Genomic DNA, 13,421 nt, shown 5'->3' with positions numbered 1-13,421 from the left:
CGGGGGATTAAAACCATTAAAAGAACAGAGATAGTTGCTTACCTATTCCTGTCGGCCGCCGCTCTGGTCCAGCTTTAATGACGTCAGACGTCACATGACCCGGGAAGCTGGCCTGGGTCATGTGACGTCAGACACGAATGACGGAGGCCTGGCAGGATCGTGGAGAGGTAAGTAACACTGTTTTTTATGTTCCCTTACCTCTCCGGTCCGCCGATCATTATACTCGGGGGTCTGCAAAGACCCCCGAGTATAATGATAGCCTCTGTGGGGCCCGCGGTGTCACTTGCCGATCCCGGCCCAGCCAGGATCGGCAAGTGAATAGGGCCCGTAACGGACTTAAAAAAAACAAAAAATTGCAGCGGTAGCGGCTGTCACCGGGCCCCCTAATGGCCCGGGCCCTGTGGCAGCTGCTACTGCTGCTACCACGGTAGTTACGCCCCTGAATGTACGGTGAAAGCACATGGACCCCATAGACTATAATGGGGTCCGTGTGCTTTACGCATGGTCTCTGCACAAGTCATGTGGACAGGAAAGTAGATCGTGAACTGCTTTTCTGTCCATATGTTCTGTGCAGAGACCGCGCGTAAAGCACACGACCCCATGATAGTCTATGGCCTCTGTGTGCTTTTACTGTACACTGCTTGCCAATGCGTTTGGTAGTCCGTTTGGGGAGGCCCCATGCGATCTCCCCCGAACAGATTACTGACACAGATGTGAACGAGGCCTCACTCTACTTTAATGCTGTTAGATGGTTGCACACGACCCCTACAAGAACATGGAATCCTTGTATTGTCATCTCACCCAAGATTTCCAGGAATCTCTGGGTTTTCAGGTCCCCTCACCGCCCGTGAATATTACTGAAGAGGTTGCCCAGCAGATCCTCTATCAATATCTTGGTATCTACAAGGATATGAACCCTGGAAACACAGTATGTAAGGCAATTACTCTACTGATGGAGACACAAACTTTATTAGGTTTTAAAGGAGATTATTTTTCTCTTACTCCAAGCTGCAGTAGTACTGTACTGCACCTATATAAAGTATTGTGTATACCACTGTTATAAGTGGCACAAAGTAGGTACGGACCCCTTATTAGGGGGAGTTCACATGGAGTAACGTGCCGTGTGTGTGGCACGTATACGGCATGTGAGACTTTGAGCACCGTAAACGCTCCCATTGATTTCAATGGGAGGTAGGATCGTATACGGCCGCAAAATAACGCGGCGTGTACGATCCAGGCTCCCATTGCAATGGGAGCGTATATGGCCCTCAAAGTCTCACACGCCGTATACATGCCACATCATGCGGCACGTTACTCTGTGTGAACTACAGATTTTGCATTAGGGCCCAGGAGCTTTTGCACTTTTATGTGAGCCGTACCTCATTCTTGCTGCAAACCACTTTTAAGTTGATATGTAATATATGTCATACAGGATCAAACTGTAACTTAAATCAGCCATTATTCATGATCAGTTAAAAAAAAAACAACTTCTTGAAATAAAAATAAAATAAAACCCGTTTGCACATTGTGACCCCACTGCCTAATATCCTCCATCCATATCACTCCAGCATCCGCCCATGCCTGCACTACCCGAGGCGCCCACCAGATGTCGCTGTGACGGGACTGCCCGTGGTGATACAGCGCGCTCCCAGCATACACCGGGGCCAGCTCTGTGCCACGTAACTGCCTGTCGCCGCTTCAGTGCGTTGTGTCACCGGCACCGGGAGCGTCCAGTCCGGGGGTCACCACCTAAGGGGGGTGCAACATGGGGGGCTCACAGAGCGTGGAGATCCCTGGTGGAGGGACGGAAGGCTACCATGTGTTGCGGGTATGTCTGCAGGGTGCACGGGCCGGGCTGGCTGCTCTCCTCCAGGCCTTTGTGTCACCTCACGGGGCTTATAGTTCTCTATGGTTCTTGGCTGCTCGGTGCTTGTGTGGTCACTGCACGTGTATTACTAGTATTAGTCACTGACTAATGGCTGCAGGTGTCTATGGCGGGGCTTATAGTCCTGGGGCATGGCATTTACTATAGAAAACCTCCCCAGGAGACATTACCCTTCTTCTTAGCCCCCTTCCCTAACCGCCCCTGCACCCCTTATAAAATAGTCAGACTAGTGATTACATATTGCTGCCTGCACGCTCTGGGGGCGCTCTTGTCCTGCACAATATGGCGGCGGGGTTTGGTTAATGATATGTGCCAAGGTGGCATCTCTTCTAGTTGTCAGGCTGTTGCTAGGCAACTGAACCTGCCCAAAATAGCAGTGCAGAGCTAACAGCAGGGCTCCATTAGGTTGTATTCACACACTGCAGACTTTTCTGACAATCAGCGTTCTACATGAAGTGGATGTTTGGAGGCGAACACGGGACGTTCTGCAATCATATGGGATAGCTGCAGAAATTACTGCGCTGTGTGAATTCACTGTTACTTTCACTGTTGTGTATTTGCTGTATGGCAATGTGGCGTGTACTTAAAGGGGTCCTCCGTCCTGGACAGCCTTGGTGTAAGTGCCCTGTTAGTGGTGGACATATAGGGCGGCCCATGTACTGCCGTGCAGTACCACAGTTGTCCTGCAGAGGGGCCAATGATTGCTGATCACACAGGGCTTCAGCAGCTGGACCTTCCCATGGTGAATGGTAACAGCAGAATGCCCAAAATGTCTTACAGAAAGCCCTCTGTTTAGGGAATGGGGTCAGTAGGAATGTCAGGGTTTAGGTTACATTTATACACGCAAGGTGAAGACAAAAATTCCTAATTTTTCACCGCGGTGTTTGGCATTCTGTTTCGGCTTTCCGCGGCTGATTAGACCCAGACGGATTGGCCTGATCGGCCGCGGAGTCCATGTTGGGATTGAGCAGGGTGCTGATATTTTTGTCTTCATCCTGCTACGATCTCTGGTTCCCAATGAAAACAATCAAGGCAGATTCAGGGTGGAGTCCGCTCCCAAATCCATGGCGGATTCCTCCTTGTGGACATAGCCTTAGGGTACAATAATAAGAGATGGAGCATGTTGCGGTTTTTTCAGTAGCCGTTCATAGGTACTACACCCTTTTCTGTGTGCCCTATTACAGCTCGGTACAATATGGCCGTGTCCACGAGGCCTTCAGGTGCCTACACACGTTAGTCTACAATTGGTCTGAATGGAGGAGTTCAACTAATTTGTTTACTATTATGGAGTAAAGTGGGTATCATTGCGCTAGGGGAACGAATATTTAACCGTTGTGTCGTACTATAATGTGTGTGGCGATGTGTAGACAGTATCTGTCCTTGGGAGGCGTCTATGATATAACACCGCACAGTTGGGGGGATTTATTGAACCGCATATGGTGTGCATTGGCTGTGCTTGGTATCTCTACTCATTCCATTTGTTTGAATGGGACTGAGTTGCGACAAACCATGTGACCACGGCGGGGGTGAAGTGACTCTCAGGGGTTCAAGGCCGGCCTGGGAAACGCCGGTCTCTGTAATCTTCCCTCTTTGTGATATTGATGCACAAATCACCCTTTATGTCAGGTCATATACATAGGGGATCTCCATATCAATACAGCAGGTCCTGTCTCTGCGCCCGCTCTGATAGGGGGGGATGATGGAGACGGCGAATCAGAATCGATATATTTTTGATCAGCTTGCTGGTCGTGTCTATATTGTTCGCAACGCGGCAGATTGTGTCATTGTCAGTGGGGCGGTCTATAGTCTGCTGTGATAAGAAAGCTCATTGTTACATTGGAGTAAACCAGTTTAACCAGATTTATACTTAGAAATCTTGACAATACTACAAGTGAAGGTCAGGCTTGTCCCTCCAGCAGTAATAGGGTTAATCGACAAATCCTTCTTACTTCATAGATGCAGGAAAAACAATGAGTTTATTCTTCCACATGTCCAATTCCAGGTGGATGCAGGTTGGACTGTGCCAGTTTATTCGATACGTTGTGTCAGGGATAAGATAATTATTTTTACTATTCCTCAGAGATCCAGTGCTGGCTTTTCGAGATTCCTCCTGGTCTGTGTTTGCAGATATTGTTATTCTGTGATGGGAGCCATGATGCGGTGGTCTGGCCCCTGACGGCGGCGGTGGTCTGGCCCCTGACGGCGGCGGTGGTCTGGCCCCTGACGGCGGCGGTGGTCTGGCCCCTGACGGCGGCGGTGGTCTGGCCCCTGACGGCAGTAGCCCATGCTGTCTGCATGTAAACAGAGATTGGGGCCACCATGTTAGAGCCAGCCCAGGATCACTGGGGTAGTGTCAGATGAGTCTTTGATTATTTTAAGCTATTTTCAGTTATTTTATTTTTTTAGCAATAAGTTGTAGAACTCCTTTAGGCTAAGGCCCCACGTTGCGGAAAAACAGCAGAAAAAATTGCTGCGTTTTATAGGACCAGCAAAGTTAATGTGGTTTTGATTTTGGGAAAAAAACCACTGCTGAAATATATCTAAATATAGTGAAATATATGTATTTTAGCTGCAGAAACACAAGCTTAGTCCTTACAGATTCAATAAGGGCCTTAACCTAAGCTCTTCTGATCTAGGGACAATCTCTGTTGTCTCCTTAGGACGAGGTCTCCTGCTCCTCTGGCTGCCGCCCTGATCTTGTGATCTCCAGATATTGGTCACAGTTGTAGCTAATATACAGCTTTATAACAAACAGCCTCTTATCCTGCATCAGGCTGATGTACGAGAGCGTCTGTATACACCCCTATGTTCTGTCTGTCTGTCTCATCTGCACATAAACTGAAGCAATCCACATACACCAGATGTACACGGGCCATATCGGCAGATTGACGGGTCCAGACCACCATTAGGGCCTCCCCCTACCACAGATGATGGGCAATGGAAGGACCGACCAGTCAGTTTTGAAATACCGATCCTGTTATTTTCGGGGGGATGTGAGGAGCCCTGTAGGAGGTTCCTTCCCTTTGTAAGTTTGGATTACCTAGTATTTGGCTTACTTTGGGCCAGAACTTTACAATTTTGTCGCAGGCGCTTTTAAGCTTTGTAATGTAAACTAAAACCTTTTCTGTAAAGCCGCTCTCCTCTTCTGCTGGGTCCGAAAAATTGGGTCTAAAACTAAATGTGCCAAATTGGGGCAGGCTGATGGGGAATTGTTGTATACATGGTATAGTCGCAGAGTGTCTATAGTATACAAGGTACACAGCTGCAGCATCACACAGATACCACAGGGCTTCCTATATAGAATTACTCTGAAGCTTTTAGGGATGTAGCGTGAATGTACCCGGTAAATTATTCATGTCAGTACAAGGCAGCGGTGCTGGGCCAGGGAGCAAGCCTTAGGTATAATGGAAGCCAGAGAACCACTGTTACAAAAATGAAAGGGTTATATGAATTTGGGAAAACTTGTCAAAAATATACGTAATATAAGGGGCAACACGATGGCTCAGTGGTTAGCCTTGCAATGCTGGAGTCCTGGGTTCGAATCCTGCCAAGGCCCAGACAAGAAGTTTCATCCCATTAGAGATAACAGTTTTCTACGTAGGAAGGGGATGAGCTCTGGGCAGCGCCCGAGAACGGGATGTAAGATGGAGACCCGACAAGCTGGCATCCTTACTAGGACTGGTCCGAGTCCCGTTATGATCTAACCATGCCCCAAAGTTACCCATGTCATAGGTTCCCTTCTATAAGTTACTAAATGGCGCATTTTATTTTCTATGGACTTTGATCTAATAGATGGCACTTTCTGTTGTAGGTACAAGAAAATTCCCCTGGACACAGAGCTGGGCTGGAACCCTTCTTTGACTTTATAGTGTCTATAAATGGACTTAGATTGGTGAGTACTCCCCGCACTGTGGCTACACGGGCTCATACACAAGACCTTGTCATGTCGGTTTGCTCAGTTGTAGGTGATATCTGCAGATATCCTAGATCCAGAGATATACACATGTAGCAGTCACCCCGAACTTCTGCAAATAGCTAAGCTGCTGCAGTGCCCGGTCTCCGTTATGCAGGTTTCCGTTTCCTGCACAAAACAGAGGCAGGATCTGCAGGACTCTTTCATACCCATTCATGTGAATGGGTTTGAAAGATGTCCGGCCGTGAGCGGCGGTGAACGTTTTATGCTCTCCGCCGCCAAACCATTTTTTTTTTTTAAATCGGACATGCAGTACTCTGTGTCCGATTTAAAAAAAAAAAAAAAAAACTGGTTTCGCGGCGGAGAGCATAAAACGCTCACCACCGCTCGCGGCCGTACACAATCTGACAGGTTTCTGTCTTCTGCATGCAAAAGACGGAAACCACAGAACGGAGACCGAACGCTAGTGTGAACCTAGCATAAGTGATACAGTGCAAAAAATAGTGGCCATCATGGAACCATAGGATAGAAAGTAAATCGAGGGGGTAGAGACTAAAACCGAGAGGGTAGGGAGGGGAAGACTGCCAGGAAGAGGGAGGTGGGGACGCTAAGTAATTATAGACATTGGAGGGCCCACAGCTTGTCCCACGGGCTCCATATCATCTGAAACTCCTAGGGAAATGTATTTATGTGATTGCCGGTGGGTTCCTTCCACACACCTTTGGTTGGGCCATGCAGGCAGATAATACTTAAATTAAATTCAGGTGTTTTTGGAGTCGTCTGACTTTCTGATGTTCAATAGGGCTGCTGAAGGGGCCATAAAAAAACGTTACTTATCTATCCCCAGACCTAAGTCCCGAGCTGCGGACTTCTATGGACAGGTCCCCCAGCTGACATTAGCAGTGATGACCTCTTATACTACGGGACTGCTGCAGCCATTCACGGGTCTCAGTGGTGACCTCTTCACAATCAGCACATGAATGCCATGATGTGCCATTTGTGAAGAGGTCACTGCTGAGCCAGGGATTGGCGGTAGCGGACACATGACACAAACAACCTGGGGATCTGTAAACTGGAGCTGCCACTGCTGGAATCGGGGACCTGGCAGACGGGAATAAAAGTGCTTTGTGTTTGTAATTCCTATGGCCCCTTCAGTATTAAACGTGAAAAAAAATAGACGACCACGTTTAGATTTGCTTAATCTTTGCTAATAAATTACAATTTTTTTTTTCCTTCCTCAGAATAAAGACAATGATACACTTAAGGATCTGCTGAAGGCTAATGTCGAGAAGCCTGTGAAAATGGTGGTGTATAGCAGCAAGACACTGGAGCTGCGGGAGACAACGGTTACCCCCAGTAATATGTGGGGGGGACAAGGCTTACTGGGGGTCAGCATACGATTTTGTAGCTTTGATGGAGCCAATGAGAATGTGTGGCATGTGCTGGTGAGTAGCAGGAGGGTAGGGGGGTGTTGTTTTGTCTTGAAGTCCCCTTGAGATTTGTATTATAGTGTAAGATTTATCTGTAAATTACTGTTGTGCATTTCTGATGTTTTTGGTACACGTTGGCTCATTTTTCTTCACAGCTGATTATTTTTTCCCATTTCTTTTTCCTAGGAGGTAGAACCTAATTCTCCTGCAGCCTTAGCTGGTTTGCGGCCTCACACAGACTACATCATTGGAGCAGACACTGTAATGAATGAGGTAATGTATGAAGAAGATAATATATCTGTGCTGTACATAGACATGACCTAGTACAGAGGTAGGGAAGTCATTTTGGACGGCATGATGATTTAAGGAGAACCTGTCAGGTTGATTTGAGACACTAAACCACCCACCGGTCCTTATAGGTCTGGGGTTTAGTGTCCCAAATTGCCCTGTTTTAATTCCGTTAATTCCTGCAAATAAAAAAACTAAATCTTTATACTTACCTATATTTGAGTCTGTCTGGTGCTCTTGACGCCTGCGCTGTTATTCAGTGGAGCCGATGATATACACCACGGCATCACATCGCACATGCTGGAGGTATAGGGCATGTGCACTGCAGCTGAGGCTCAGCGTGCCATGCAATATTTAGGGTTCTTGACCCCTACATAAGTCATTCTACTGATACTTGCGGCTGTAATACAGAGTGTGCAAAATATAAACTTGTTTTTTTTTTAAATTTTATTTTCTGATGCATTCCCTTTAAATGACTTGGACACGGTGTCATGGCTCGTCTGGTTCAGCCACACAATGACAGACCTGTGACTCCATATGTGCGTTTCTAAATGTAAGTTTTGTGTGTTTCAGTCAGAAGATCTGTTCTCCCTCATTGAGACCCATGAAGGAAAGCCTTTAAAGCTTTATGTGTATAACACAGACACAGACAACTGTAGAGAGGTGGTCATCACACCAAACTCAGCCTGGGGTGGAGAAGGCAGGTAAGAGGATCTGACAATACCTGAGCATTTGATTTGTTATCCCTCGTGATTCCGCCTGAAGACGCTCCCTCTTCCCGACTACGCCCATTCACTTAGGCCTAATCCGGAGCAGAGTGTGCACTGGCATCCAGTCGCAGCTACCCGTATTTTGGACTGGAACCTGAGCCGGCCTGTGCCTCAGGTTCTGGAGCAAAAAACCCCTTGTGAACCCGGCCTTAATGTTAGGTAATTGGCCAGTGCTACACTTTACATGTTTCTGTATATGTAGCCAGTCCATGTAGATGATATATTAAGTTCGTTGTTTTCTTATGGAACTAACAATTGATAAAAGTAGATAATTTGAGGGCGTTTTGGGTGAGGGTTATGACTTGTCTTGCTCCTCTTATCAGTTCCTCTTGTGATATGATTTATCTTCTTGACAGAATCTTTCTTTCTCTACAGCTTAGGATGTGGAATAGGATATGGTTACCTTCACCGGATACCTACCCGGCCATTTGAAGAAGGAAAGAAAATCTCTCTGCCAGGGCAGTCCCCGGGGGCGCCTGTGAGTCCTCTAAAAGACGGCTTTACAGAGGTTTGTATGGCTGACCGTAGTTCTAGCTTCATCTCCTATGGTCTTTACAGTGTCGCTCTGTAATGTAGATCTGCACACACCGGGTATCAGATCTTCACTGTAACCTTACAGTCTGTGGATTCATAGATATGTGTCCTAGTAAAACTAAGGTCTCGTCATCTGAAGCACTAACAATACTAATCCCTGCTACTAGAGGAATGGACATAAATGATATATTTACATCTCCTCTTTACGTCCTTGCCCCCCCCCCCTCCCCCCCCCCCCCCCCCCCCTCCCCGACCTTATACCGCCGATCCTTATTCCAGGACACCTGACTATGGGAAAGACCTCACCGGTGACATTTTAATAGTGGATTTTTTTTCCCTTGCCTAATGAATGGAGATAGATAATATATATTGCACTTCATGACTTCTTCCTTCTTCTAGGTCCAGCTGTCATCTGTAAATTCCCCTCCAACATTGCCTGTTGCAACCACAGGAATTGAAGGAAGTCTGTCGGGGCTCTCCCTTAATGCAAACCCACCTGCTGTCACCAGTGCCCTTAACTCAGGTATATATTGTGTTTTGTGGAGTCCAATAACCTAAAAATGATGCAAAACCGGGATCATTTGGGATTATTTTCAGCCCAGTGTCTCTGTGTCATACTCCAAGACTACATATGGTAAAAGCTGCCCATACATATTACTCTACAAGGAGAATGGATCACCAATTATTTTTTTGCTTATAATTCATTAAAATCAAATGGAAATCCATCTCCTTTTATTCTGTGACTTGTAGATTATTTTTAATATATTTTCTGCAAGCGATTATGAGGGCGGCCATCTTGCTCTGAGCGTCTCCACCGCTCTGTTAATAGCTATTAGTGGTTTGCTTTACAGCACAGTCATGGCTACAGGCAGCAATAATCTGGAGCTAACTTATTGAGGTCTATGGGAGAATTTTCTAGACGTGTTCTGCGCAGGGAGAGGGAGAAGTTAAACTATGATATCATCTTTTGCCAGTAGTGGAGGCAATAACGGGTCAGTGGTGTTATCTGTAGAAGTGTTATCTTGTATTGACATCCTGTGTGTGAAAAAAGTGCAAGGCCAATATGGACTAAAATGTGTATGGCAGTTCAACCATTAACTAGAGATGAGCGAACACTGTTTGGATCAGCCGTTCTGAACAGCACGCTCCCATAGAAATGAATTGAAGCACCTGGCACGTACACTTTGCCGGCGTCACAGGTGCTTCCATTCATTTCTATGGGAGCGTGCTGTTCAGAACGGCTGATCCAAACAGTGTTCGCTCATCTCTACTATTAACCCATTCTGTGTACTGGTCATGGCTACAGAGACTCCTTTCATGAACTGGTCCTCTGGATAGCAGACGGACTCTTTCCTGGATTTTATTCTTGTATCCATATACAGTGCAACATGCCGGAGAGATGAAGAATACGTCTGTATATTTCATGCTTGTTGATGTCGTCCCCCAGTGTGCTTGTTGGAGATAAAGAAATGAGATTAGGGCCCCCCCCATTGCTTACATGGATTGATAGGAGTCTCTACAGCGCTGCACGATATATTGGCGCTATATAAGCAACAGGAAGTTAATAATACCTGCAATTGTTAAGACGTGATATAGAAATGTTACGTTTATTTTTATTCCTTTCTAGGTTTACCAACCGTACCCGTATTAACGCCACAAATCAACCATTCCCTCGCCAGTGTCCCCCTAAATCCCGCTGTTTCATTACCAGGTAAATTCTCACATCAATTTCGCTTCAGCGTTAAAGGAATTGTCCAGCTCATTTTTATTGATGCCTTTCCTAAGGATAAGTCCTCAATAAGAGATCAGTGGCGGGTTGTAGATTTCAGTTTCTGGCTCATGGCTTTCCCAAGGTGCCTTACAATTCTTAAGACGCCTGTGGACCAAAGCTTAAAGAATGCGCCAATAGACTTGTAACTCTTTATTTCTTCAGGTATCATGCCATTATCCACTGGACTCCCCACCTTACAGAATTTACCCAACCTTAATATACCTGCCGCCAACCTCATTTCCAGGCCTGGCTTCCCGGACTTGACACACAGCGGTACGTTCAGCAAATGTGAATGAAGTTCATTCTTATAACTAAAATGCACTTTCATATCTGGATGTGGTTGATGTCCAGCACTGTCTGCGTCTTATGGTCTTCACACTGGACTGTAATATGGCGGAGTAAGGTCTAATTCCTCAGCAGGAGATGGGGAGTAGCATTGTGTGACGTGTCCGCTGTCCTGAGCTTTACATTAGTGGGGTAGGCCCGCTCAGTCACTACAACCAGACTGTTATATTGCTCAGGTGTTTAGTGCAAGACACAATCGTCAGTGAACCAAGACGAACGTAAAGCACTTATACTATTAAAGGAGTTGACCAAGAGGTTTTACTATTGTGGCAGGAGGCCAAGGAAGGCGAAAAAAAAGAAAAAAGCATCCACACTAGAGATGAGAGAGTACTGTTCGGATCAGCCGATCCGAACAGCACACACGCATTGAAATGAATGGATGCACCTGGTACTTCCGCTTTGACGCCGGCCGGCCGCTTAACCCCCCGCGTGCCGGCTACGTCCATTCATTTCAATGCGTGCGTGCGTGCTGTTCGGATCGGCTGATCCGAACAGTACTCGCTCATCTCTAATCCACACGTGTCCTCATTGTCCTAGGCTGTTGTCCAGTCCCCAGGGCTTTCCCAGCACATGTCCTGACCGTTGACGTGAATCGGCAGCTAAAGGAAAGGACAAAGGTGAAGTCCTGGTTCCTTTCTGAAGCCGCTGATAGGCCTTAGTGGTCACTTGTGAAGGGCAGCAGCCTGGAGCACCGGGAACATTTATCTATAAGTTTTTTTTTTTTTTTATTTCACTTTTCATCTACCCCAGCCTCCTGCCACAATAATAAAATGTCCTGGTCAACCCCTTTTAAATTAGTTTACACCTTTTATCCAGGGGTGAGCCTGCTCCTTTCGCCGCCCGAAGCTAACTGCAGAAAGCCGCCGCCCCTTGCCGGGAGGAGGGGGCGGACCGGGGGTGTGGCCGGTCGGATCGGGGCGTGGCCGGATGGATCGGGGGTGTGGCCGAGTGAAGGGGGCGGGGCTTAGCCCCGGTCCCCGGCAGAGAGTAGGCCCGGAGGCTGCCTGCTCTCTGCGTGAGGGGAGGCTGCTGGAGCAGCGCTGCTCCAGTGGCCTCCCCAAACCACCGCTCGGTGATAAGCCAGTCCAGGACAGCTTGTCCTGGACTGGCTTAGGTTAGCAAAAAATGCCGCCCTCCCTGAGGCCCTGGCATAGTGCCGCCTGAAGCGCTCGCTTCAGGTCGCCTCATGGGAGGTGCGGCACTGCCTTTATCCATAGGATAAGGAAGATGTGTGCCTGTCCAATATGCCGATTCCCACACAAGACAGTCACAGTGACTGCCGAAAACTGCCAGACGGACAATTGCTGCAGCTCCTACTTTTTCATTTGGCAGTTTTACACCAACGGACGCCCGACAGGTCCCATTATAGTCTGATCTTAATTTCTCATATGCAATTTGTCCTACTTTCTATGGATCTATGAATACAATTTCTCTAATTCTTTTACTACGCTCTCCTTTGCAGTGTCAAACTTGCCACCTCTTGGTCCTTTACCACCACTGAACATGCCCGGACTCCCTCCCCTTTCAGTAAATCCTCAGTTCCCCACATTTCCTCTGCCATCTATTGCAAGCAACCCAATTCCTTCACTGCTGGAGCAGATCCCCGTACCCTTTGTGGAAAATGGCACATCTACAGCAGAGGAGACAGGCAGAGCCGACCTTCCTGCCACAGAGAAAGTGACCGTCAGCAACACAGAAGCCGCCGTGGCCGAGTCCTCATAACATGGCTCCGAGCGGCTCCTTGTATTTATTTAGCCACAGAATGTGTTCCCAGATGCAAACAATCATTAATCTCATCCTAGTTTGTACCTATGTAGGAGACCTGTAAATACAGAGAAATCTAGATATGAAGAAGATACAAGGTTATTGAAGATGGAGGAGACGGGAAGAGGGGCGGAGGGCGCCAAACTCTAAATGGATGTAAATTATTTTAGCAGAAAAGAATTTCCAACCGAATTGTGTTAAATAAAAAGTTACCGCACGTGCACTCTTACTATGTGTATGGTCTCTGTCTCATCCACTCTCTGCGGTGTTCTAGGTCAGTACCATTGAGCAGATGCTTTATTCTAGAGCCTTCTATACATGACATATGGGATAAGGTTATGAAGAGAATGTTACTGTTTTAAATGGAAGGATTTGCAATTTACATGCAGCAATAAATTCCTGGAGTTTTACACTATGATTTGTGTTACTTTGTTTTTTCCTGCTTTTCACATTTCAAGGTGATAACATATTGGTAGCCATCACTTTATGACTGGTAGAGGTCTGATCCTGAGAGTGGTGGGGGTATATTGGTGGTCAAGGCCTGCGCTGCTTTATGATATTTCGCTACACAGCACCGCTCCTGTCCAGGGGACTGTACCTGCTTGAGTGAGATTGTGCACCAAGAGTCACTGAGATGAGTAAAGTGGGGTTGTGGGGGGTGCTCAGGATTAGTGGGGGTCCCAGAAGTTAGACACATTGATCATACCAAGTAGGAGGTGTT

General features: G+C 47.1%; 1 protein-coding gene across 1 annotated transcript; it reads left to right on the top strand.

Annotated features, from left to right (window-relative positions):
- The first annotated feature begins 1,656 nt into the window (after positions 1-1,656).
- On the top strand, positions 1,657-13,118 carry GORASP2 (golgi reassembly stacking protein 2). Its single transcript, XM_075284162.1, has 10 exons — positions 1,657-1,828; positions 5,697-5,777; positions 7,040-7,243; positions 7,415-7,501; positions 8,090-8,220; positions 8,662-8,794; positions 9,220-9,343; positions 10,448-10,531; positions 10,754-10,864; positions 12,399-13,118. Exons 1-10 carry the CDS (start codon positions 1,766-1,768, stop codon positions 12,656-12,658), a joined length of 1,278 nt encoding a protein of 425 aa, XP_075140263.1. The 5' UTR covers positions 1,657-1,765; the 3' UTR covers positions 12,659-13,118.
- The last annotated feature ends 303 nt before the right edge of the window (positions 13,119-13,421 follow it).

Source organism: Leptodactylus fuscus, chromosome 8 (assembly GCF_031893055.1).
Source record: "Leptodactylus fuscus isolate aLepFus1 chromosome 8, aLepFus1.hap2, whole genome shotgun sequence".
Taxonomy (NCBI): Eukaryota; Metazoa; Chordata; class Amphibia; order Anura; family Leptodactylidae; genus Leptodactylus; species Leptodactylus fuscus.
The sequence above is the reverse complement of the archived record's forward strand: the minus strand, read 5'-3'. Positions and strand labels throughout refer to the sequence as shown.

What these genes read in the sequence shown, in the direction of transcription:
- GORASP2 (XM_075284162.1), top strand. Translation starts at nt 1,766, where the DNA reads ATGGGGGGCTCACAGAGCGTGGAGATCCCTGGTGGAGGGACGGAAGGC. An exon ending in TAAAAGACGGCTTTACAGAG is followed by an intron (nt 8,795 to 9,219) that starts GTTTGTATGGCT and finishes TCCTTCTTCTAG; the next exon opens with GTCCAGCTGTCATCTGTAAA. An exon ending in TCCCGCTGTTTCATTACCAG is followed by an intron (nt 10,532 to 10,753) that starts GTAAATTCTCAC and finishes TTATTTCTTCAG; the next exon opens with GTATCATGCCATTATCCACT.